The sequence below is a fragment of the Bubalus kerabau genome, chromosome 5 (assembly GCF_029407905.1).
Source record: "Bubalus kerabau isolate K-KA32 ecotype Philippines breed swamp buffalo chromosome 5, PCC_UOA_SB_1v2, whole genome shotgun sequence".
Classification (NCBI taxonomy): Eukaryota; Metazoa; Chordata; class Mammalia; order Artiodactyla; family Bovidae; genus Bubalus; species Bubalus kerabau.
This window is the reverse complement of record NC_073628.1, coordinates 101,769,712-101,795,570: the sequence shown is the minus strand read 5'-3', so window position 1 is coordinate 101,795,570 and position 25,859 is coordinate 101,769,712. Positions and strand designations below refer to the sequence as shown.

Below are 25,859 nucleotides of genomic sequence, written 5' to 3'. Positions count from 1 at the left end.
ATGTGTCCAAAATTGGCATCATGTGACTGCCCTGGCACAGGGTCCAGGTGGCTCCCTTGGCGAGGGGAGACCTCCCCCAACGTGGGTCTCCCGGGACCTCGGGGTCTGCAGCACCCACAACTGAACCAGAGAACGGAAACCAGCCTTGCCCCCGCTTGAACACAGGGTCCACTAGTTCTCACATTTGGGGGGACTAAAGTCCTCCCACTCCCAGGTTGAAAAGCCACCCCTGGGAGGTGCTGGGACCAGGGTGGAAGTGGGTCTCTGGGAGCCAACCCCTCTAACTCTGCCCTTCACCCCGACCCTCGAAGTCAGAGGGCACGGCCACAAGGAGGCCTTCAGAGGGAGCTGGCTGGCTCCACAGGCCACACTCGCCTTTAACAATCAGCCTGGAAGTGCCGGCATCTGCTGGAGTGGTGCAGCGGGCCCTCCCAGCATAAAATATTCATCAAGAAAAACTCCCACAGCCACGCTGCCTTCCGTGTCAGCCAGGCCTTGGGGATGGGAGCTAAAAATAGACCGGAGGAGAAGTGCTGACAATGGGGGTGGGGAGGGCTGAGCCCCCACGTGCCACACGTGGGCTCAGAGACAGACAACACGGTGTTGGTGGTTCCCCAGTGAGTGCCGCAGAGGCCAGGCTGGAGGCTGGGGACTCTGCCCACCCTCCCCAACCAGAGGCTATTTTTATCCACATCAGTGGCCCCAGGACACCTCAGTGAAGAATCAAAGACCATCTTTAATTAGCAAGGATAGCCTGGGTCTACATGCAGCCAGCCGGCGAGCAGCGGCCATCACCAGCACTGGCTCTGAAAACCTGGGAGTTCAGTCCCCGTCCCATCCCCTTCATCAAGCCGCTGACCTCCTCTCGCCTGCCCACCCCATCCCAGGTTCCTGGGTTTCTGGAGAGGGCGCAGGCAGCCCCCCAGGTACAGAGACGGGCCCAGCCCCGGAAGGCCAGGGGCTCCTCCACAAAGGGCTCCATGACCACAGGCAGCTCTCCATGGATTCCCAGATTGCTGCTGGCACTGGTCTTCCCAGCAGGCTGAGTTCTGGGGTACAGGCAGGGCAGAAGGGGCACCGCAGTGCCTTCAATTGAGCCTAAAGCAGCCCCTGGTTGGGCGCGCCATACAACCACCAACAGCCGGACCGCAGACCTTGCGGTCTGTCCACCTGCATCTACAACGGAAGGAGCCTTTTCAAAACGAAGACGGTGGATATCCTCAGATATCCTTGGTCTCAGGGCCATCTGGGGGGCCCTGCAGGCCCCACTCCTTCAGCCAACAGCAGAGGAAAGGGCTGGAAGGGAGGTCCTGGGCCAGGCCTGCGCTCTAGCAGCTGGGGGGGCCACAGGTGGTCGCTGCCCCTCCTCTCCTGTGACCAGCCCCATCCCCAGCCCTCTCAGTTCCTGGCTCCTTTTGAGCTCCCCCTTCCACCAACTCCAGGTTCTTTCCAGGCCCAGGAGTCACTGGGTGATGGGGGAGGAGTAATAAGGCTTTATCCAGAGAGAGGAGGGAAGACCATTGAAGGAGGAAGTTATCTGGGAAACTATGGCAGGAGCTGACACCATGATGACTGGAGGGAAGCGTCCTGGCAGAGGAACAGCCAGTGCAAAGGCCCAGAGGCAGGACTGGGGTGGGGATTTGAGGAACAATGGCGGCCGACTTGGCCAGACCCGTCTGTGCCCAGGGCACCAAGGAGCTGCTGAACCATCAAGGTGGGAGAGGCAGCAAACGTGATTCTGTTCTAACATTTGCTCGGACACAGTGCAGTCAGGGAGGTGGTAGCAGGAACAGGGCGGGTATGTGGCTTGGAGCTGAGGGGGCAGAGAGAAGCCAAGCTGAACACACCAGGAAGAGCGGGGTTTGGGGGGCAGGTGGCTGGGAATGTTATATTTGAGATGCCTGCTGAGACCCTGTGGAGAAGACAGAGGAGGCGGCCTGGGGCCTGGGCCCACGCCCAACTGAGGGCAGGGTACAAGCAGGCTCTCTCAGAGCCCAGGTGATGAGGCCATGGGGTGGCTGTCTGGACTCTAAGGAGTCCCTCACAGTTGAGTCGTGCCAAAGCCAGAGAGAGGCCAGTGAGATTAAAGACGGAGAGCGTCCTTGGATGGGGCCGCCCTGCTGGAGCCTGGAGGCGAGGGAGGCGGGAGGACGGAGGTCAAGGCCCCGCTTGTGTGTGGTGCAAATTCAGTAAATAGGACGGAGATGCTGGGGGCGGACAGGCTGACAGGTGTCCCCAAGGGGCCCTGTGGCAACATGGACAGAGACGGGACAAGGGTCTGGAGAGAACAAGGGTGAGCCTGCACTTGGGGCCAAGAGGATCAAGGCTGGAGGTCAGGCCTGTGGGCAGAGATCAAGGGGACACAGATCATCAACCAAGGGGGCCAGGCAGGGTGGCAGTCATCCTGCTGCGCCATCAGGGTGGCGTGCAGGTGAGGTGAGCACCCCGTCCTTGGGCTCAGGAAAGCCCATCAAGAATGCTGGGAGGTGGTGGTGGGGAGGCAAGGCTTTCCCAGGGAACCCACCATGACCAATGTGAGGTGGGGGGTACTGTGGCTGAGGACCTGGGAAGGAGAGGCCGAGGCTGATGGACCCCTACCCTCGCCCCCCACAGGCCTGGTCCCCGGGCAGCAGGGCCAAGGCTGTATGAGGGGAGGTGTCAGTCCAGAGCCCACCCGAGGACGGCACCCTCCCTGGCCACCCCTTCCTTCCTTCAATACGGTGAAGCCCCCATCTTTCAAGGCCAGGTTCACCAGCCCTCGTCTCTGCAGCCTCCCCCACTCCCCAACCTGCTTCACCAGAGCCCCAGGAGGGGCCGTGGGGGATGGGGAGGGACAGGAGAGGGCCTAGTGGGCAGCGAAGGCTCCTCTGGCCACGTCAGGGCCCTTCATGAGGCCTGATGGCTCCCCCGCAGGCCTGTGAGGCCCCAGAGAGGAGGAGTGGGGTGGGGGAGGCACGTTAGCATCTCGGAGAGGGCGGACTCAGCTGCCACCAAGAAGCACCCCGCCACGCAGGCCAGGCGGCCCTCCTCAGCCAGATAAGAAGCGCGCAGGACCTCGTGCAGTCCCCACGCAGGCCAGGCAGCCCTCCTCAGCCAGAGAAGAAGCACGCAGGACCTTGTGCAGCCCCAAGAGGAAGCGAGCTTCAGCGCCATATGTTTACTGTGGCAGAGGCCTCGGTACACGCTCTTCTCCAGGAGCTGGGGATCTGCGTGGGGCACAGACGCGGCGGGGGCGGTGGCAGCCCTGGGAGACGCTTCTGGAAGCAGGGCTCAGACTGGCAGGGGGCCCGAGTCGCTTGCCAGCCAGTTCCACAAAAGTGCCAGGCATTGGAGACCCCAACACACCCCCACCCCTGCCCAGGCTTGGGTGCTCAGCACAGCCCAGCCCAACCTCAGCTGGGGATTCTGGCGTCCTCCTGGCCCCGTAGTGGCAGACCCAGGGCCTGACAAGACCAACCAGGAGCAGCCTGAACAGAGAGGCCTTCTCCACACCCAGGCTCCCACAGGCCAGCTGTGTGAACGTCTACAAGTGACTCAGCCTTGCTGGGCTGAGGGGGTCCTCACCAGTGTAAGAGGGTAACGCGCAGGGGAGCCTGGTCCCCAGTGCCGGGCTGAGCTTGGCCGAGAGAAGCAGGCAGAGGACTCAGAGCTCCAGGCAGGGCACTTACCAGATAGGCATCACTAAGGAATGTGTGAGATTATAAAGCTCTCATTAGCCTCAAGGGAAATCTGGACGCGTCATTCATTCCTTCATTTGTTCATTCATTCCTTCCTCATTCCTTCAATACACAATTACCGAGTGCCAGGCTTCCTCACCACTTGCTCCCCCAACCCCCAATCCTGGCTGCCTCTCCTCCCTAACTCCTGGGCTCTCCCATGGCTAGCTCATGCAAAGTTGCTAGCATTTGAGCTCCTTGGACCTCCCAAGATGGCCCTTACCCACTGGCTTTTCTGGGGGCTCCTGCTCACCCCCTGGGCACCACTTCACAGCCCTCAGGTGGAAGCCACCAGCCCAGCACACACCCTGCTCCCCTGAGCACCCACACTGCCTGTCTCTCGCTCCAGGCCTTGCACACAGCAGGATTCACGCACTTTCCAGAGAGCACCCCCAAGTACTGAAACTTGCAGCCCCAGTGACCCCTAGGGAGCACACGTGTTCTAGTCTTTGTGAGACTCAGACAAGTGGGGGCAGGACAATCGGCAAGTGACCAGCATCACCAAATCGGGGGGCTGGTGCTTTGGAGTAGGGCAGGTGGGGACAAGGCCAGACCACGATGGGGATGCTGGATGGGGGTCAGTGAGGCTCCTCCAAGGAGGAGACACTGGGCTCACCCTGGGGGGTGAGGACTCACCCCTGCAGGTGGCCTAGAACCTCTGTGGGGGCAGCAGGGCTCCAGGTGAGGCAGAAGCAGGCTGGGGTGGAGTGGGTGGCAAGGGCAGGGTGCACGGACCCTCAAGGCATGAGCCTTAGGACCATGGGTTTTATTCTAAATGAACCAGAATCCTGAAGTTTCAGCAGGCAAGTGACAAGATCTGCACAGCTGAGAACAAATCACCCCTGTGCTGGAGAACAGAGTGTATGTGTGCGCGTGTGTGTATATGTGGGTGAGTGTGTAAAGGAGGGAGGGACTAGGAGGAGGTGCTGTCAGTGATCCCAGACAGGAGCAGGGTGGTGCCCCAGGACCAGGCAGGGCTAGGCGTGAGGGAGGGAAGACTCCTGTGATTGTGGCCTTGAGCGCTGGGGACCTGCAGGTGTTAAGAGCTGAGATAGGGGTTGGTGGAGGGACACTGAGGGGGATGGCAAGAGGGAGGGAAATCCTTACATGCTCAGCGAATCCAACCTTCTCTTTTCCAAATAAAGAAAATGCTCATAACCCTCACCCCCAGCAGCCCCAACAGCAGCCTCTTGGGTTGTAGAACCCAGGACAGTTCCAAGGGAACCCTGCTGGGGGTTGAGGCCCTCCAGGATCTGTGCCTGGACTGGAGACCCAGGGTCTGCTTGTGGTGGTAGCTGCCTGCCTGCACCCAGGCTGGGAAAGGCCATGAGGCCCAGCCTCAAGGTGCAGGGTCTGGTTTGGCCTCATGGTGCAGGACTCAGGCCAGGGGCTCCTTGAGAGCTCACCCTGGGAGGGTCCTCTCCCCCGACCCCGCTCCAGCAATCGTACACAGCGTCAGGACCCCAAAGGCAACATGCTTATCCCTCGGCAAGGAGCTTGTAAGGGGCATCACCTCTCACACTGTCTGCCCAGCCTCTCCCCCGCGCCCCCAGGGATGGGCTCTCACATGTGACCTGCACCTCAGCCAAGGTGGCTGGCCCCTCAGGAGTGGAGGGGGGCCCAGCGGCCCAGAATAGACTCTTGCGACTCAGTTTCTCCTGGAAGCCCGGTGAGTGCCCAGTAGGCTGGCCCAGCATGGGGGTCAGTCACTCCCAAGGACACACGGGCCAGAGGGGTCACTCACCACGAGCTGGGGCACAGGCAGAGACTTGCCCTCCGGGCTCAGGGACACGTAGGTGAAGAAGGCACTGGCGGCCCGGTAGCGCTTCACAAAGTTGTTCACCACGGGGTCGGCGTCCACCAAGACCTCAATCTCCATGGACTTATTGCTGGTGAAGGTCATGCGTCCGGAGATGGTGATGACACAGCCTGCGGAGCAGACAGCGGGTCAGGGCGGCCAGACCAGGCCGGGAAGGGAGGGCGCTGCAGACGCCAGTGAGACAGCAGACCACAGCGCTCACGTAGGACGTCACAGCGACAGCACATGGGAGCCCCTGGGTGTTCGCTTTCTGGTCGGCAAGTGGGCCTCCCTCACTTATGGAAACATTCAGAGCTGAAGGGATCCCGGTGGCCACCCAGGCGAGGGTCTCTACCCCCGGGGTGGCAGCGTCTGGGGAAGGGTGCTGGCCCCTCACCTGTTCTCAGGTCCCTCGGCAGGTTAAGGCTCAATCTGTGCTGACCACGCTCTGGCCTTACTTGTGCCCCTGGAGCTGCATGGCTGCCCTACCACCACCCGCCAGCTGCTCTAAGGGCCATTAAAGAACCTTCCTCCACGCTCCCCAGTCCCTCCCGGCTGGCTCTAACATTCTGGATGCTGGTCTGACGGCAGGGTTGCATGTATGGTCAGGCCAAGCCTTCACGCTGATCATGATCCTAAGTCCCCTGGAGCCACCGTCTGCACTTCAGCCCATGTCTCCTTCCTACCTTCTGTCCAGGTAGGGCTGCGTCTGTCTTGTCTGGCTTTCCTCCCCGACAGTCTTGCCCATGGGACCAGTACTCTCCCCTGAGCCAAAGATCTGCCCTCCAAAGACACCCCCGCGGCCCTCTCTGTGGTCAGAGTCCCTGTGTGCCCCCACCTCCCAACTCTAGCAGTTTCCATCGCAGATGGTCACACGTTCCTGTGATACTGTCCTGGGTGGGGGGGGGTCCCCTGCTCTCACCCCGCCACCACCCAATCTCTCCGCACTCCCCACACCCTTGGGTCCTGAACACCTACCCTAGAGCATCTCTCCCGGTCACAGGCTCCCTGCAACCTCTGACCTTGGTCTTCCCTTCCTTTGACTTAACCTCATGGAGCCCAGTTTTTCTCCTATAAAACAGACTCCAGCTGCCCCTCGGGGTAACTACGGGCTGGCATAAAACAAGCCAGGTGCTGAGGCTCCTGCCTGGTGGTGGCAGGCATGTAGTACACTCATTACCACCACTGATGGTGCTTTGTACCCCAAGGCAGCACTGATCCTTAGGGTTTTCCTCTGACACGTGCCCAGGACCACCACCCCAAATCAGTCTGCTTCTGGGCCAGGCTCAAGGAAATTCCTGTCTAGGTTAGACCAGAGCTGGCTGCAGTGACCTTCTAATACCCGAGAACCCCAATGTCCCAGCTCCACAGAGACAGCCCCACAAGACATGTTTAGAGACCAGGAGGACAGATGAGTCGGGGCAGCGGGTGATGGTTAGGGGTCAGCGTGTGGGCAATCAGAAGCGGGAGCAGTTATTCGTGTTATAAAGTACAGATGCTCTGTGCCACACTCACCCCATATTCACAGGGAGCACTCCGTGTCACACATGGCCACTTCTGGGGGAAAGGAAGGCCAACGAGTCAGCAACAGGCAAAGTGCCTAGGCCCACCCTGGGAACAGCCCCCACGTGGCCCCCGTGGGCCGTCTCTAGGTGGGCGTCCCTGAGGATCTCCCGGCATCCCTACCCATCCCCATCAGCCTACCACAGTGCCGGCCAGCACCCTCTCACCCACGACCAGACAGAGGACTTGGGGGGCCACGTGCTGAGAAGCAGGATCAAGCCCCTTCCTCAAGAGGAAACTCACCAGAGCTCCCGGCCAAGGGGCAGGGATGCAGGGGCAATGGATGCAGGGCCTTTTAACAACCATTTGTTCAAAGAACAAATGAAAACACACCCATGCCTTATCTCCTGTGTAAGCCCCCCACCAACCACATGGCTGATCATTTTGGGTAGAAATGTGAAGAAATTTCTCATCAAAACTGACTTCAGGAAACAAAGCAGGCTGATGATGTACATGAGACCCGAGGGGACATGGTCCTGAGAGCCACTCACGGTAGGAGACACAATGACTGCCTCCTAGAAGTCGGGAAAGCTTCAGTACAGCCCCAGCACCAGCCTCCACCTCTCAGAGATGGCAACACTCCTGCCTCACGAGCCCCAGGCTCCACTCACCCCTGGCTGCCCCACATAGAGGTGCTTAAAAACAGGAAGCCAGACTCGGTAATTGAGGTGCAGTGACTGGATTTCAAACGGACAAGAAGAGACTCCAGTGCAGCCAAGGGCCACCATTCCCTGACTCTTGGCTGGGAAAGTACAACCCTGAGGTCTGCGGTCATCACTGGGGATGGGGCAGCCACACTCCAGGGCAGCTCTGGCCACATCCATAGCTTGTCAGCTCCCAGGAGCCAGGAAGGCTCCCACCAGCCACTGCCATGTCGCTGGCTCCCCCCAGAACCTGAAAGCATGGAGCGGTCAGTCCACAGAGGTGGGGGTCACAGCGATGGGCCCAGCTTTGTGGAAACAGACACGCCCACTCCACAGACCACCCCCACGCTGCCCCGCCTCATCCACCTTCTCCACGGGCACCTCTTTCTGGAATAGAGCTCTCCTCCTTCCAGGCTTCCAGCTCCAGGCACCTGCAGGTCTGCTCAGCTCCCTCACAGCCTGGGGGCTCCCTGAGAGTGGGTGCCCCTCACCCCTGAACCAACATGTGGCCCTGTGTGGACAGCGGCCACGGCAGACTACAACCGGATGGGGCCCCTCCTGCAGACACTTCACCTCAGCTACCACGGTGGCCGCCTCTGCCCAAGCAGCCCGGCAAGACCACGCTCCCTCCCTCCTCCCTGGGACCAGGGGCAGGGCCGCTACCTCCGGGGGCGCTGAGCCAGTCTCAACCTCAGCCTGGGACAGTGGGGACCTGTTTGGGTAGGGCACAACCCCAGTCTGAGTCCAGCTGGGCTCCTGTTCACTTTGTCTCAGAAACTGCAAGGGCAGGTGTGACTTGCCACGTGCTCAAGGGTGCCCCACGGTGGGCAGTGAGACGCATGTGGCCCTGGCAGAGTGGTCCAAAGGGCGGGGACTGTCCCACTAGATCACACACCCAAACCCACCTGGACGGCAGCACGTTTAAGATTGGTGAAACACGCTCAAGTGGAAAAACAGCATCTCCCGCGGGCGCTGGGTACCACGTGCCACCTTGGATGGGGTGGGATCCCAGGAAGCGAGGCCAGAAGGGACCACCCAGTTCTCCTCTGAGTCACAGAAGCAGGGATAGATTAGCCCTGACACAGCCAGACCATCCCCATGAGGGGCAGGCTTTCTAGGCCCGGAGCCACCCGGGGGGCCCGCCAATTCCTCAGGCTACAGTGCCCTGGGGAAGAGCCCTGGGGCCCACGGGTGCTGGGAGTCCCACAGCCCTAGGTTTGAACTTGGCGGGGGCAAGCCTAGAGCCTGCTGTGCCTTGATTTCCTCGTCTGCAAACGGCCGTCTCTCTGGGAGGTCACTCTTGCACAGTGAGAAAGTGGACAGAAGCCCAGGACTGTCATGTCTTGGAGTCTGAGTGTCCTTCTCGCACAGCCCTCGGGGTGGGGGAGGTGTCTGAAACCCCGGGGGGGGAGAGTGCCCGCGGAATGCCCTGCGGTGTCTCGGGGGCGTGAGAAGAGTCCTTCCAACAAGGTAATAATAAGTGACATTTAAAACAAATCGCTTCCTTCCTCTCTTTCTGCAGCAGGCACATTTGCATCGGGCAAGAAGCTGCTTCTGACGCTGTCGCAATGAATCAAACGGGCGAGTGTACCGGGCAGGGACCTCCAGCTCTTCAGCGGTGAAGACACAGATGAACCCCTGCCCTTCCACCTGGGTCCCAGGACATGGGACTGGATCTGAGGCTGAGGAGTGACTCCATTCAAGGCTGGACCCACAGGGGCGTCCCTGGCATGGGAGCCTGTCTGAGAGGTGGGGACTCAGCTGTGCTCTCAGGGACCCTAGTTCTAGTGCAAACACTCTGTGATGAGCCAGGAAGCTCACTGCCTCCACCCATCATCCCTAATCTCCGAACCTCAGAGGGGCCCATGCCCACTGCTGGGAGGCTGGCCACAGAGGGGGAGCACTTCCTATCCCACAAGGATTGAGAAGCCCCTTGCTCTCCTGGGGTTTCTGCCAGTGTCCTATCCCCAGGGCTCACAGGGTGAGACCAGGGTTGGGGAAAAGGCAGAGCTCAGAAGTGGGCTAGAGCCTTACTGGCCTCTCTGTGTCAGCTGGAATTTAACACAAAGGGACCTCACAGGTGGGATGAGGTTACAGATCTTGAGGTGGGTGCTCAGCCTGCATCACCCAGGTGGGCCCAAGGTCATCACAGCGGTCCTCGTGAGAGGACACGGGAGCCGTGACCACAGACGCAGGGTCAGGGAGATGCTCGGCTGTGGCTATAAGGGTGGACAACAGGCCACAAGCCAGCGAGTACAGGAGCCTCTAGAAGCCGGAAAAGGAAGAAGCAGATTCTCTCCTGGAGCCTCTGGGAGGATCGCGGGCCTGCTGGGAGTAGCACTTTCATTACTGACACTGAATCACGGCCGTATGTGGCTACTGACCGTTGTGGGGACGGTGCTGGGGGGCTCGTGCGGGTAAACCTGACATAAGCAGATCACAGAGCTGCTGGGAGCAGAGACTGAACTGTCTGCCTCTAACTGTCCGGCAGGAAAAGGGGTCCCTGGGCCAAGACTATGAGGGGACACAGACAGAGCCGGGCCTTCCTTGGGGCCAGACGCCAATGACTGCAGAACCCTCAGTCCTGTTTCAGTCTGGAGTCTCGCATACATGTGAGGAGGGGAACCATCACTCTGGCAGTCCAGCGTGAGCATCTACGGTGGCTGGCGCTGCACTTGATCAGCATCGTCACCAAGGCTGATGCCCCTGGGCCCTGGCAGTGGATGCTGTTCAGGCCCGGAGGGTGGTGGGAGGGCACCAGGCATGGGTTCGAGAGCTCCGACCTTGGAGCTCACTGTCCCCGCCAGGTTCCACCATGGACCCGCCCTTCGGCCACAGTCAGTTCCCTTAATCCCTTGACCAGCAGTTTCCAGATCAGAAAACTGGGGATAACAGGGCTCCAGTCTCATCGGGGAGGACAATCGTATTCCCCCAAGTGAGGGGTAATTGTGTAAAGCATTCAGCACCATGCCTGGCACTCGAAAGTGAGCAATGGGCACCAGAGTTAAACAGAAGGGGCGCCTGCAGCGAGCCGAGCCGTAGGCCACAGCCGATCCTTTTCTAAATCACGGTGGAGCTGCCTCGAGTGGCCCCCCAAGAGGGCTGCCAGCTCCCCCTGCACATGGTGTTTCTGCCAGGGCAGGTTTCAGACAGGGACTTGGAAAAGACAGCGAAACACTAAAACATTGCTCTTCTTAAGGCTACACTGCCAAGCACTGCAAACTCTGAGAAGAGCTCAGCATCTAAGCTCCAAGAAGCTGGGGCAGCAAGCATGCTTACGACAAGCATCTTCTAGAGACTTTGCGTCCCACCCTGATAGTCTGGAGGGATCACTTCTCCACAAGAGAAGGGTAGGTCACCTGTAGGTTTTCCTACCCAAGGCCTCCAGAGCAAAGGCAACTATTTCCCCCTTTTCACTTTTCTTAGCATTTTAGCATCTCAACAAAAAAAAAGACAGTCAGAAATGGAGCAAGTGAAAGGAAGCTCAGGTCTTTGGGCTTCACCAGCTTGCCCCGACTAACGCCAGCAACCCTGTTATCAGGCGGGTGGTTGGGGTCCCCTGTGCCCTCCCCCAGCACTGACCTCACCTCGGTACCACTTTCTGAGGGGTCTCAGGTATGACACTGGACTCCCCCCAAGTCCCAACTCGTGGACAAAGTGTTCCTCCTCCATCTCAACGGCCTGGCTCAAGTTTGATTCTCTGCACAACCACTAAGACCCCCGAACCCACCAACCCCAGTGGGAAGGGGGACAAACCCTGGAGGACTTTCAGGGCCCGCCGGTGGAGGGGCTGGGCTGAACCTGGTGGGGTCACCAGGAGGACAGGTCACCAGTGTTAAAGACCGTGAATGTGGGCTGGTGGGGGTGTTGATGAGGGTATAAGGGTGGGCCCTCCATGGTCCAGGTGGCAGTGATGGCGTGCTCCAGGAATCTGGTTGGTAACAGCAAACCTGCCACACTCCTATGAGACAGCACTGTCCCCACTGTGTCAGAAGGGTGGCTGCCACCGAGCCCCCTCTCAGTACACACCCACTGGGGCTGAAATTCATCGCCCTCTGACCTTCCGGGCGATGTTTTCATGCCACAAAGCTGCACACGTGGCTTCCTGACAGACACCCGCCCCCCAGCTGACCGCTGAGCCACAGCCGGGCTGGGTTTTGCTGACAGCACACCAATGTCCGTCCTCTGAGGCGGCAGCCTCCCCGGAGGCTGGACAAAGACAGAGCAGAGCAGTTCCTGCCTGAGATCTGAGAAGCTGGTCAACCCAAAGGCCTGGCCTCCTCTCCATTCCAGCGGTTGTTCTAATGAAATATGCTGAAACAGGGGAGTCAGAGAAATTCACACCCCCTCTGCTAAGACCCCACCTATGGTCATCAGAATAATGGCCCCCAAAGGCACACCTGGCCTCCATAACGGGGGGGGCACACTGCTGACCCCTGGAGCCCCAGGCTGTGGTCACTGCTGTGCCTCCCGGGAGCACTCACACGCCCTCTCGCTGCCCTGCATTCCTGCCAGCAGAACTGGACACAGCCATGCAGCTCTCCCCCCGCAGTGGCATCGGCTCCCGCCCTCTCGGCCAAGACCAAGGGCCGGCAGCAGCTCACGGTCCGCGCCCTGAGAGCCCCACAGGCTTACAGCCATCTCAGCAGATTTGCATCAGAAAATCGAAGCGGAACCATGGGGAATGTCAACACCACCCCTTCACCAAGTGTCTGACACTCTTCTGATGCGCCAGGAACCCTGAGCCCGCAGGGTCATCCATGCACGGCCGGCCTCGCCCTACACATCCCCAGAAAGGAGCGGACAGTGAGAGAGGACGAGTGGCTGGGGAGCGGCAGTTCCCCCGGGGCCTCTGCTCCTCCATGTCGACACGACACGTGACAACTGTCTGAAGCGGCCAGGTTCCTCCTCCTCGAGCCACAGCAAGGGGGGAGTGAAGAAGTCGACAGCTTCACACTGGGACGCTCCTCGGGAAAAACAACAAATAAGGTGTGACACTGTCTAATGGCCCCGGGGACACTGCACTGAAACGGGCCAGACTCCATAACTGTGACTTCAGCTTGGCCCACATTCCTTTATACACAAAGCAAGATGTGATCCGTGAAAAGAAAACATTCTCTCTGCTCCCTGGGGCTCCCCAGGCCGGGAGGCCCAGCTCCGGGGCCCCCGGCTGCACAGGCTCAAGGCCAGGGCTCTGATGCTGCGAGGGATTTGTGGGGGTGTGGGATGCAGAGGGCTCAACGTCATGGGGGGCAGCCCACAGCCCAGCCCTCACTCTCACCTCATCCACAGTGGAATGTTCCACCAGAAAAGCATGGCTTGTGAAAATGAAGATCCCTTTCACTGTGTTTTGGGGGTTTTTTTTGGCCATGCCCTGAGGAATGTGGGATCTCAGTTCCCCAAGGAGGGAGAGAACCTGTGCCCCCTGCAGTGGAAGTGCAGTCTTAACCGCTGGACCACCAGGGAAGTCCCCTTTTCTCTGTGTTTTGGAATAAGACTAACTTTTCTGCACCCACATTGCCCTGACATCTCCCAGGTTTCAATGCGTCCCCAGCAAAAGTGCTCTCCTCCGGCCAGGGTTCACAGTGTTCCCTCAAAACGAACCAACTGAGCATCTCCTTGACCTCCCCCACCTCCCTGTTGAAAGGTGATTCTGGTCACAAGAGAGATGAAGTGTGAAGAGCCAGGGGTGAGGAGGGGTGGACTCCCTGTTTCTAACAAAGGCAGACTTCACCCTCTGGGGCCTTCCCCTCAGCAGTGAAGCACCGCTGACCTGAAGCAGGTCAGCTGATGGGCTGACCTGGAGGAACTGGCCACCTCTGGAGGACACCGCTTTGCTTCTCAGCTGGCGGTTCTCAGAGGGCACTGGGGATGGACTGAACAAGCATGGTGTCCACTGTGGGTTCTGACACCGTGTTTAACAAGGACGCTGTGATCACAGTGATTTACCCAGGGAGCAGTCAGTTTCAGAAAAGGAGGGGCCAGGACTCATGGCTGGAGAGGATCCTTCCTTTCCTGAACGTCCATAGCACCCCATATACAGCACCAAGGCCCTGGGAGGACCTGCCAAGATGGACAAGACCCACTCATTTTGGGCAAATTCTAAAAGGACTGTGGTCTGCATCTGAGGCAAACACCTACTAGTTGGGAAGGGGTTCTGAAAGCGGGGAGCCACAGACCACCCCTTCCCTCCTTTAAAGCACCCACCCCAGGCCAGCGTGGGTCAGATGATGCGCTCTCAACCAGGCCGGGAGGGGAGGCGCCTACAGCTCCGCTTCAGGCTGCTCTGTCCCCAGCAGGCAGCACTTATTTGCCAAGCATGTCTGCAGGCGCGCGCGTGCGGCTGGGCTGGACCCCAGCTGGAGGCGGCCTCGGAGGCCTGGACTGCTGGCACTGCTGCCCGAGGCCGGGAGCAAGGAGTCAGCCCCCGCCTTCTCTCTGTCAGCCCCACCTTCTCTCTGTCCCTCTCACCGCCTGGACCCCTGACCCCAGAGTGAAGGAAGGGCTGTTCTCCAGGGGCACACAGCCTCATCTCAGAAGACACAATGGACTGAGGGGACAGTCACTGTATGTCTTCAGATGAGCATGGAACCATTTCCAGGTGGGGCTGGGACTGATCTCTGCTGGGAAAGCCACCGGCTCTGTGCTGGGTGGTGCAGATGGGCTGAGGGCTGGGGGCTTCCGGCTCTGACCTGCCCACTGCTGACGACACAGGAGATCCATCTCCCCTCCCCAAGAGGTTACGCCACCACTGTGCGGCAGCAGCAACTGTGCGTGTGGGGCCTTCACAAGGCTGTGTGTCCCGGGCCCCTCAAGAGGGTAAGTTTATGCCACTCTTTAGCAGGAAAGAGTGACAGCTGTTAGTCACTAAGTCTTGTTCGACTCTGCAATCCCATGGATTAGAGCCCGCCAGGATCCTCTGTCTGTGAAGTTCTTCAGGCAAGAATACTGGCGTGGGTTGCCATGTCCTTCTCCAGGGGAACCTTCCCAAACCAGGGATCGAACTGGCTTCTCCTGCATTGCAGGCAGATTCTTTACTGTCTGAGCCACCAAGGACGCCCCTTAATGAGATGGTTAGATAGCATCACCAAGTCAATGGACATGAATTTGAGCAAACTCCAGGAGACAGTGAAGGACAGACAAGCCTGGTGTGCTGTAGTCCATGGGGTCGTAGAGAGTCAGACACCACTTAGAGACGGAACAACATCACAGCGGGATAAAGGCCTCTGGCTTCTGTTTCTCTGGCAAATGGGCAGAGACCAGGGCCTGGGGGAGCAAGGGTGAACCAAAAGCAAACTACACAGACCCAAGTAGCCAAGGCGGCCCCTCTCTGTCAGTGGAGTTCTGTTACCTTTTCGGATCTTGTCGTGGAAGTTAATGGCGTCCACGGAGGCCGTGACTATGTTGGTCTTGCAGTGACGTGCGGCCACGATCCCAGCCACCTCGTCCATGAGCTTCATGGTGACCCCTGCAGAGGAGGGCGGGCAGCAGGTTAGACGTGAGGGAGAGGAGCCCACTGCTCATCCTGGAGACAGGTCACGGGAAATGATGCCCCTGCTTCCACCAGTAGGGCTGAAGCCGACTGAGGCTCAGGCTGAAAACCTGGCTTCCTGGGAGCTTTGGGAGACGACCTCAGCTGAGGGTCTAGGCCACTGACAAAGTGATGACCCTGCTCCAATCTCTACAGGTGTCCTATCCTGCCAGGAAAGCTTCATCATGCCCTCCTCTGGGGTGGCCGCCATCAGAAAGCCAGATGACAGAGCTGGAGGGAAGGTGGAGAATAATAACCCTCCACACGGCTGGTGGGGATGGAAATCAAGCAGCTGTTTTGGAAACAGCTGGGAGGTTCTCAAAAGGCTGGACACAGAGCTGGCACATGACCCAGCAATTGCACTCTTGGGTGTGCACCCAAGAGAAAGAAAAACATCCATCCACACAAAAACTCGTGCGCACACCTCATGAGGGCCTTCCTTACTCATAATACACCAGGGCAGAGAAACACAGGTGTGCGTCAACAGCTAAAAGGACAAAGAAAACGTGGCATATCTGCACAGCAGAATGTTGTGGTTGTTTAGTTGCTAAGTCGGGTCCAGCTCTTTTGCGACACCATGAACAACAGGTTCATGTCCATGGGATTTCACAGGCAAGAATACTGGAGCGGGTTGCCATTTCCTTCTCCGGTGGATCTTCCCAGACCAGAGATCGAACTCAAGTCTTCTGCACTGGCAGGCGGATTCTTTACCACTGTGCCACGTGGGAAGCCCCACGATGGAATATTACTTAGTGATAAAAAGAAACCAAGTGCTGATGACAGGCTACAACACGGATGAAACTTAACATCATGCTGAGTAGAAGAAGTCAAATACAAAAGACCACGTATTAGAGGATTCCATTGATATGAAATATCCAGAATATGAAAGTCCATAGAGACAGAAAGCAGATTAAAGGTTGTCTGGGCACAGGGAACTCAGGAGAAGTGCGGACTGGCTCCTCATGTGGGTAGGAGGCCTCTTCTTGGAGTGATGCAAGTATTCTACGATTGCCTGTGGTGATGGCTGTGTGACGCGGGGAACACACTACAGAAAAAGCAGTGGCCTGTAGCAGGTAAGCTGTACGATACACAAATTACATCTCAATAAAGCTGTTGTGTAAGAAAACAAGGGAGATCACACCAGGCAATCCTAAAGGAGATCAACCCTGAACATTCATTGGAAGGGCTGATGCTGAAGCTGAAGCTCCAATACTTTGTCCACCTGATGTGAAGAGCTGACTTATTGGAAAAGACCCTGATGCCGGGAAAGACTGAAGGCAGGAGGAAAAGGGGGCGACAGAGAATGAGATGGTTGGATGGATGGCATCACCGACTCAATGGACATGAGTTTGAGCAGGCTCTGGGAGACGGTGAAGAACGGGGAAGCCTGAAGTGCTGCAGTCTATGGGGTCGCAGAGTCAGACACGACTTAGAGAATGAACAACAACAATATGCTTTTTCCCTGTGACTAAGACAAGACTGTGGAAAAGAGAGTTCAAGGTCATGATGAGAGGTGGGGGTGACATTAGTGTGTGCAAGGTAGGGGGTCCTGCACCCAGAGTTCCCAGGTTACCTGGTGGTATCACCAAGGGAGGGAAGACTTGGAGGACAAAAAGAATTTATGTTGGAATTAATGCTTAGAACATAGAAAGTACCTAAAATTAATCCCTTACTTGTTCATACTAAAAAGCAGAAGCTGTTAAGAGCAGGCTATATGGCACAAGTAACAATCAGCTCCTTCAACCAGCGTTTGGCCCCATTTATCCAAAATGTGGGTAGAGGTTCCACAAGAGATTTCACTGTTACTAAAAATACTACAGGATCTAGTGTGTGTGGCCAGGATGGGCCCCAAGCCCAGGGCACACGAGCTGAGTGGGAGAGGGGGAACATGAGCAGCGGGCTGAGCTCCTGATGCCAGAACCCCCACCAGCCCAGACCACGGCATCACGTGACCTGGAAGCTGCACAGGGTGGGGACACGCCTTGTCGTCCCCATGTCCTGACCAATTCCGAACCTGACACGCAGCACTCAGAAAGGACTGCCAACTGAGTGATCAAGGACCAAAGGAACTCTGATTGACCCACGGAAGCAGCTCTGACAGTGAGTCTCTGGGCCCATACCTGTGTAACAACCACGGTCAGCCCAGGTGAGGCCGGGGAGAGTGTATGCATCTTATCCACAGAAAGCCAGGAGAGCTGCTCAGGGGCGTGTCTGATAATAAACTCCACACTCAAAACTAGCGTACTGTCTCACAAGCCCCCTGCCCACCCCAGCAGCCGGCACACAAACCTGAGCTGGGAGACCTGGGGGAGAACTGGCGCTGCCCACAGCCCCAACAAGAAACAATGGTGTTGACAGCACCGGCCCTGGACTGAGCCCACGGCCTCCTGGCGCCCGCATCAGGAGCAGGCGTCACCTCACCATGCACGTCCATTGTCAGATGATGCCCCAATTTGGGGCTTATCCCGGGTCCTGGGACAGTGATACACAGGCAGCTGGTGACCAGGAAGAGGAGGAACCCCAGCCCCGAGAGACGGGAGGTCTGCTCCACATGGCCCCCACCTGGACCATCCCCATCCGCTTCCGTTACCTCTGCCTCCCGGAACCATGGTGGGGTCATTGACAAGTGACAGCAGGTAGATTTTAGCATTCAGGACACAGAAAAACTTTTGGGGAAGACCTCGGATGTGTGCAGAACTCAGTGTTTGGCCTTTCACAGGCAGGACTCCCAGCCCCTGCAGTGTGTGTGTGGGAAGTGCAAGGTCAGAGCTGGAAGCAGAAACCTGTGCCCATGGCTCCCACAGCCCCGAGTCTGTTCTCATAAATGCGATGGAGAAGCGTGAAGCATAACTGGGCCCTCTGGGGTCCTGTGTGCAAAGTGGACTCTGGGGGCTACTCAGAGAGAAAGGGATTGATCTCATAAAACTGAGATTACAGGTACCTCGGGGATTCTGCGAGCTCGGTTCCAGACCCCTGCAATAAAGGGAATTTAGAAACAGCTGGGTCAAACGAATTTTTCGGTTCCCCAGTGCATATAAAAGCTATGTTTCTACCGCACTGCAGTCAATGTTGAGTAAGCAATAGTATTATGTCTAAAAAAGCAACACACACATCTTAACTGAGAAGAATCCACTGCTAAAAGATCAGTCAGGGCCTTCAACGAGTCATCATCTCTTCGTGACAGCAATGTCGGAGATCACCGATCATGGATCCCCGTTACAAACAGGATAATGACCAAGTCTGAAATACCAGGAGAATTACCAAAATGCGACACAGAGACATGAAGGGAGCAGATGCTGTTGCAAAAATGGCACCAATGGACTTGCTCCACGCAGAGCTGCCACGAGCCTTCAATATGTTTAAAAAAAACTTTGAAGTGCAATCAAGTGAAACTCAGTAAAAGGAGGTCTGCCTGTATAATAATAAACACTGAGTACGAGCCGTCTTCCCTCTTCTGGGTAAGCCCTGGACCAGTCGCTGCGTGGGTCTGGTCTGAGATATTCTTGTTCTCCCTGCTAAGAGAAAACAGCCCTTGCAGAAAAGGACAATAAAACCCACATAATTTCACTCCTTTATGACGTTTGCAAAGAAGGATTGTCACCACAAAACGCCCTTATCGATGACTGCAGACAAGATATATTACAATCAATGTGTCCACTGAGAATAGTAAATTTTGTTTAAAAACAAAAACAGGGACTTCCCTGGTGGTCCAGGGATAAAATTCCGAGCTCCCAAGGCAGGGGACCCGGGTTTGATCCCTGGACAGGGAACCACATTTTGCAGCTAAGATGCAGCACAGCCAAATTAATTAATCAGAAACCCAGTCACCTGGTTTGTCACTGCCCTTCCTCCCACCGCTGTCCTGTCAGAGGAAGCCACCATCTCCCCTCTACTTTTTTTAATACTTCAATTAAAAATATCAAGCATCTGAGTTTTCTCAAAACTGCCTCTTTCTAAGTTCCTACTGAAAAACTTCACCAACCACTTCCCAGTTAGGTACAACAGGTGCCGCTGACGATGGGAGGAGGACTTGGTAAGTTACAGTCTGTTGTGAGCTGTCCTGATTGCCCGAGATGCGTCATTCAAAGGATGACAACAAAACCATAAGAGCGGCTGGCCTTCAGTTCTGCGTTCATTTCGGGAATTATGGGAGGGGAAAAAAAGAAGACCTGCTTGGCTACTAACATACAGAAAAACAACAGGTACCAGAGATATTTCTGAATCTAACATTTAACTGCTTACAGGTTGTTTTTTCCTTTTCCTTTTTCTTTTTTTTTTAAAAAGTATTGACAACACGTTGACTAGCTTAAAAATAGAGGCTTAATTTTCTTTTCCTGGACCCGCCGGGCTGACTGGGTCGCGCCTGCTGCAAACCCAAAGCAGCCATTAGCAGCTCTCAGCTCGGTGCCACTGCCTCTGCCCGCACTGTGGGTGGCGATTTGCAATGCCCCCATTTCTATATTTAATCCTGGCTGACAGAGTGTGGGTGCCGGCCTCCTATATTAAGAAAATGATAGTAAGTTCATCTTATTTTAACTAGCCCACCCTTTGGAAATTATAAGGGGAGTTATTTTAAGAGCCAGCTGAGCGACAGCCTCCTGAGACTGTCTGGCTTCTCCCTGCCAGGTTTCTTTATTTTTTATTTATTTTTAAATTAATCAATTTATTTTTTCGGCCACACTGCAATGTTTGCGGGATCTTAGTTCCTCAACCAGGGATTGAAGCGGTACCCCCGACAGTGGAAACACAGAGTGCTAACCACTGGACAACCAGGGAAGTCCTCCCCACACTCCCCGCCCCACCCTCCCCACTCCCAATTTCAAATGTACCTGCAGGTCTCTGACACCAAGGGCAAAGGAGTATTAATGAAGGTAGCTAATAAAGATTGCACTGGGGCATTAATGCACAGTGTAGTGAAGACGACTTGTTTCTAAGGACAAAATGTCAAAGGGGGCATCTGGCTCCCGCTTACCCTGAGCATTGCAGACCTGGGGCCAGGAAGAAGGGCTGCCTGGCCACGAGGCCAGGTCTCACTGCTCACATTCTATATCAGGGAGCTGGAGAAGGTCAGTCAAGCGCTCACTGCTACTTGAGAATCAATGCCTTCCCTGTTCTAATCAGGCAACAGGAGAAGCAGGGCAGGCAGATTCCTGTTCCAAATGCCATGGAGAGCAGGGAACGGGGGCAGTGGTTATACACAAGCCCCCCTCCCCGCTGACCCCTCCCGGAGGGACGTGGCCACCTTGCTGAAGTTCACACAAGACCCAGAATCATTCCCATGGGTGTCAGTTTCCTCTCGGGTATCTGGGCTGTGGTCTCAGGATGAGGACCAACAGTGGAGAATTCACATTCCTGATATGGAACAGGAAGGACATTGACAGGGGTATGCCCCCAATGATCATGGCCAAAGAGAAAGCAAAAGCTGGTAACAGGTGACCAAAACCAAAAGTCCATTTGAGAGGAGGACATGCTCAGGCCATACAGCTGACCAGGTTTCTCAAGCTAGATGCTCTGCATTTTGGTAAGAGGGGGGACTGAAGTCATCCTGTGTCCAAGGTGTGGGAGCAACCTGCAGGCAGGTGTGGGCAGGAGGAAAGCTGTCATGGGTGGGCATCGCTGCATCCTCTGACCAGCGAGCGGGAGCCTCCTAGCCAGCCCAGGAGAAGCTGGTTCACAGCAGCTGGAGCGTCAGGGTTGTGACCAGACCCCAGCTCCCACCCTGTCATCCGATGAACAGGGAGCCTTAGCAGCAGAGGATGGTGTTTTCAGAAACAGAGATTCTTAGAAAGTGAGAACTGGAAGGCAGGAGGCTGTCACCAAGGCAATCGTCAGCCGCATGATGCAGTATTGGGGGCCCAAAGCAGCCTTTGCCCCCTTATCTCTTGACCCTAGGAGACCAGAAGTTCCTCAAAAGGAGAAAACACGCCTTCTCGCCTCCTTGCTTCCTCCCCGGCCACGGATCTGATGCCTTGTCCACCACGAGGGAGGAGCTCCAATGAAACGAGGCCACGGAACTGAGAGGAGCATCTGGGCTGCATCCTGTACTCTACAGTGGAACCCAGTCCTCCCCCCGGCACACAGGACGCCTTTTCACAACCACCCAGAAACACTCAGTAGATGCTGTTTGTGCAGGCGCCTCCTCCACGGACCCCACGCCTCGTCTCCCAGGCTTCCTTCACCTGGGCCCCCCTCTGCTGTGCACCCCACCTCCCTAGGGCTGGCATGGCAGGTCTACACGGTAGGAAAGTGAGCTTGGCAAGCAGGCAGGTTGCAGTATGGGCTCTTACACAGGGTGGACAGGAAAGGCCTATTCTCTTATTCCAGAGACCTGAACACAAAGACAGGCCTCCAGACAGCTGTCAGTGGGGCCTGAACAGGCCCAGCTCAATCTGCCTTTGGCTCTGAGTAGACCGGTCAGGGAACTTGAACCAGCTATGAGGCCATTTCCAAGGGAACATGCAGACCCATAGGTGACAGTGGAAGTGGCAAGAACTCAGACTCTGCTGTTTGAAGCTGGAGCCCAAAGGACTGGCTGACAGGTGAGACAGAGAGCTTTTGAGACAGGCTGAGTCACAGAGGCCATAGGAATCCTGGCTTCACAACCAGAAGGAAGGTCTGGCCGCCACCACAGGGGTAAGGCCAGGAGGAACCCAGGACTCGTGTCTGACACTCTGTGCCAACCGTCCCAGGCCTCAAGTGGCAGCTGGAGTCAGGGGTGGGCTAGGGGCTGTACAGCTGGAGCCACCAGCCTAGGCTGGGATGGGGCCTGGGTTCCCGAAGCCAGCAGGAAAGGAAGACAGGCAGGAAGGCGGGACAGCACAGGGACTGCAAGCGTGGCGGTGGCGGAGGAAGCAGGGGAGGGCGACCCTGGGCCTTGGACAGGGGAAGCCAGATGAACAGTGAGGGCCAGACCAGCCCACCAGCTTTGGCAGGAGGCTCCAGGGAGGACAAGAGAGGGACTGGGCCAGAGGGATGGAGAGCAGACGGTCCAAGGCGCGGAGCAGGAAGTGCCAGTGCCTGCTGGGTCAGGCAGATGGGGGTGGGTTCCCTGCAGGAGCCGGCCACAACAGGGGCAATGAAGCACAGGGCGGAGACTGTCCTCCGAGTGGGCCCAACCCAGCAGTTCTGAGGATGTGGAAGCCACATGCTGGAGTTACCGCCCATAATTCTAACAGAGAAAAGCTGCTGATCGCTCAGGACACAGCCACCGGGCGCTGTCAACTCAAATAGTCTTTCCAAAAGATGTCTTCCATTCACTCAGGATGTTCACTCAGTTCCTTCTCCAAAAGCACTGTGGGAGAGAGGCCAGGCAGGGTAGGAAGATGGGGTGCCAGGAGGCGAGTGCCTGAGAAAACCACAGTCAGCATGGGAGGCAGGAAGCACGGAGCTGTTCCGCCAGGATGAAAAGGTTTGAGGGAGGACGGACACAGGTATGTGTATGGCTGGGCTGCTCTGCTTTTCACCTGAGACTGTCACAGCATTGTTAATTGGCTATATCCAATATAAACTGCATTAAAAAGAGAGGAGGCATGGAGGTCGTGGTGGGTGAAGCGGCAAGGGTGTGTCCGCCTGCTGGGGAGGAGTTCAGGACGCTCCAGGAAGACATGGGTGTGGGCCTGGGCAGGTGAATGGGGCCAGGTGGGAAGGCAGGCTAGACATCAAGGTAGGAGAGCAACAGGCACATCAAGGAGAAGGGAATCAGAGGTGAGCGCATGGAGCTGAGAACCACAGGGCAGCAGGGCCCAGGCTGAGGGCCCCCCGCTCCGGGGTCTTCCCTCTCTGATCTGCCCCCACGGCCAGACAGGTCTTAGAAAAGCCCAGCGGTCTTGGCTTCCTTTCACGTCAGGCCAGTTGTGGTGGCAACGCTCCTCTTGGGCTGGGAGAGCCATGTGGAAAACAGTCAACAAGGGGCCAGGCCAGGCAAGTCCCCAGGACAGAAATCACGGCAAAGGACATTCAGGAACCAACACGGGAGAAGGAGCGAGACCTTTAAGAAGATGAATAGGAGACAAAGGCACAAAACTACCCCCACTTTTCATCAAATGTGAAAAAGTCACGTGTCGTGATGGAGTTAAAAATCCATCGACACAAAGCACGCTGCAGAAAACAAACAGATCTGCAGACCAAAACAAGGAAAAGCAGTTTTCTATTTCAGGCAAGCTTTTCTATAATTATTATTATTATTCATTTTGTACGCTGCTACCTTCCTGCATTTTTAATTATTTGAGTTATTTTTATCACTGAATCTCCTGGGCTCTCCAGGTATGTTACTGTGCCATCTGCAAAACCAGAGAGCATTGCTTCTTTTCTGCCAGTTCTTGTGACTTTGCTTTCTTTCCTGTTTTACCGTGGTGCCTAAAATCTCCGAAACAATGTTAACCTGCCTGACTCCTGACCTCAGGGGAAGATCCTCCAGGCTCCCCTCTGAATAAGATCTCCCATTAAGGCTTTTATCATGTTGGGGAAGTAAAATCAATTCCTACCCCAAGTGTTTTTATCAAGGATGGGGGTTTGGGGTGAGTTTATAAAAAGGTCTTGAGTGTTACAAGAACCTAAACACCCCACAGACAGCTGCCAGGTCACCCCTTTCAGCCAACCATGGAGGGTGGGAGGGCGGAGGGGGAACAGCCTCTCCTGGACCAAGATCCCAGAACTTCCAAGGGGAGGACTCAGAAGGCAGAAGCCCAAAGCCTGGCCGCTGCTGCTGCACAGAGGCCCTGAAAGTCAGCACCAGGAGAAGCAGTCAGGCTGCTTTCCCTCGCAGCAAACAAGTATCCTCTGCACCCTCCAGTTCACTCCCCACATCTTTTCATTCCCTCGACTGGTTATCAGAGTCCCCATCCCTACAGCCTGGGCGGACGGGAGTCGTGGGTCCCATTGGTGATCTCCAGCCCTCCCCACTACATCTCATGCTGACGGGAGTCCTGGGTCCCATCGGTGATCTCCAGTCCTCCCCACTACATCTCATGCCAGCGCGGCGCTGCCCAGGTCTGTGCTGTCTGTGTTTTCTAAGTGGCAGAGTAGGAGCTAGTCCTCAAGATGAAGACTACTCAATGTATGCAAACCAAAGAAAATAGGGCAGGAGAGGAGTTTCTCTAAGACACATGTGCAGCATGGAATTCCTGAAAAAAAGCGAAATTAGCAGCCATCTCACTTCACTGTTTTCTCCTGTGATTGGCATCCACCGAATTACATATAGTTTATGAAAGACTTTCATTCAAATGACTTAGACGCCGTCCTTGGTGACGGCATTCTCTCTATAGGAAAATACAGTAAGATCACCGTGCTCAGTGTTTTCTGCATGATGTTTATTTTGTTCCTTCACTCCCGGTGAGTTACGAAGCATCAGAAGAGAAGACTAGGTTTGGTAAAATTATGAGGCATGATTTGTAAATCGTGAGCACCAAAATCCCTACTAAAATAGGCACTAAATATTATAAAGCCATTGTAAACACTTCTTTAACATGTATTTAAAAAAATGACTGTTTTAAATGCAGCCACACAGGCTACATAAATGAGAACAAAATGCCATACATTTCTAGAAGATTCCAAAAATTCCCTTGCTGCCTGCATTTCCTGAATACCTCAATCATGTGACGAAAGATCGGACTGAAGATTATAAACTTACTGCCAAGGAGACAGTGATGGTAGAAATATCATATTCAGTAAACTTCCAAAATCTGGACAAAATAAGCAAAAATTCTAGTAGAGTTTCACAAACTTCAGGTAGAACAGAGCTCTATTAGGCTTCCCTGATGGTTCAGTGGTAAAGAATCTGCCTACAGTGCAGAAGACTAAAGAGATGTGGGTTCGATCCTTGGGTTGGGAAGATCCCCAGGAGAAGGGAATGGGTGCCCACTCCAGTATTCTTGCCTGGAGAATCCCACAGACAGAGAAGCCTGGCAGGCTACAGTCCATGGGGTTGCAAAAGAGCTGGACGCGACTGAGCACACTATACACAACGAGTCTCAGAGACAGCTCTCAGCAGTTCCAGAAGCCTGGCTGTTGGATACGGGGGCTAGTGAAGAACAGAAAGCTGCAGAGGCCACGGCAGCTGTCTAAGTAGAAAGACACCCTGATTGTCACAACATTCATGGCCTAGAACGTACCCTTTGCTGTGAAGTACAGCTTCCCTTAGGTAGGACTAAGTTCATCAGATCTAAGGGCATTGTGGCCAGCACTTAGTTCAAAGAGGAAAATTATCATGAAATTGGGAAAAGAAATACACAAAAAGAGGATTAGTTTAAAAAAAAGAAACAAACTTGAAAAACACATCTCAAATCAGGGCCCCTTCCCTGATTCTGACAGGCCCAGGGCCTATCACCCCAAGCTTTCCAACCCGAGCCTGACCTGTGTCTCTTGTTTCCAGAACAAGCTTCTGCAAAGCATCTCTCTGACTCTGTGTGAAACCCCAGAGCCTACACAAAGAGTTAAGACTGAGCACTGCTCCGGAGGCATCCCCTGGTAGAAGTATCAATGCAGTCCTGCATGGAGTGGCACTATTGGAACGGGGTTTCGAAGGATGAATAGGAGTTTTCACAGTGGAGAAGAAAGGAAAGCTTGGCATTCAAGGCAATTGGAAATGAAGAGTGCAAATGAACAGCACG

General features: G+C 55.8%; 1 protein-coding gene across 5 annotated transcripts in view; it reads right to left on the bottom strand.

Moving 5' to 3' along the window:
• ACOT7 (acyl-CoA thioesterase 7) overlaps positions 1-25,859 on the bottom strand; it is a 110,089-nt gene that overhangs the window by 6,953 nt on the left and 77,277 nt on the right. For all 5 annotated transcript variants that reach the window (XM_055582444.1, XM_055582442.1, XM_055582445.1 and 2 more), the window contains exons 7-8: positions 15,073-15,189; positions 5,461-5,645 (exon numbers count right to left, since the gene is read on the bottom strand). In XM_055582444.1, the coding sequence (XP_055438419.1) occupies positions 5,461-5,645; positions 15,073-15,189 (302 nt within the window). The remainder of the gene's footprint in view (positions 1-5,460; positions 5,646-15,072; positions 15,190-25,859) is intronic.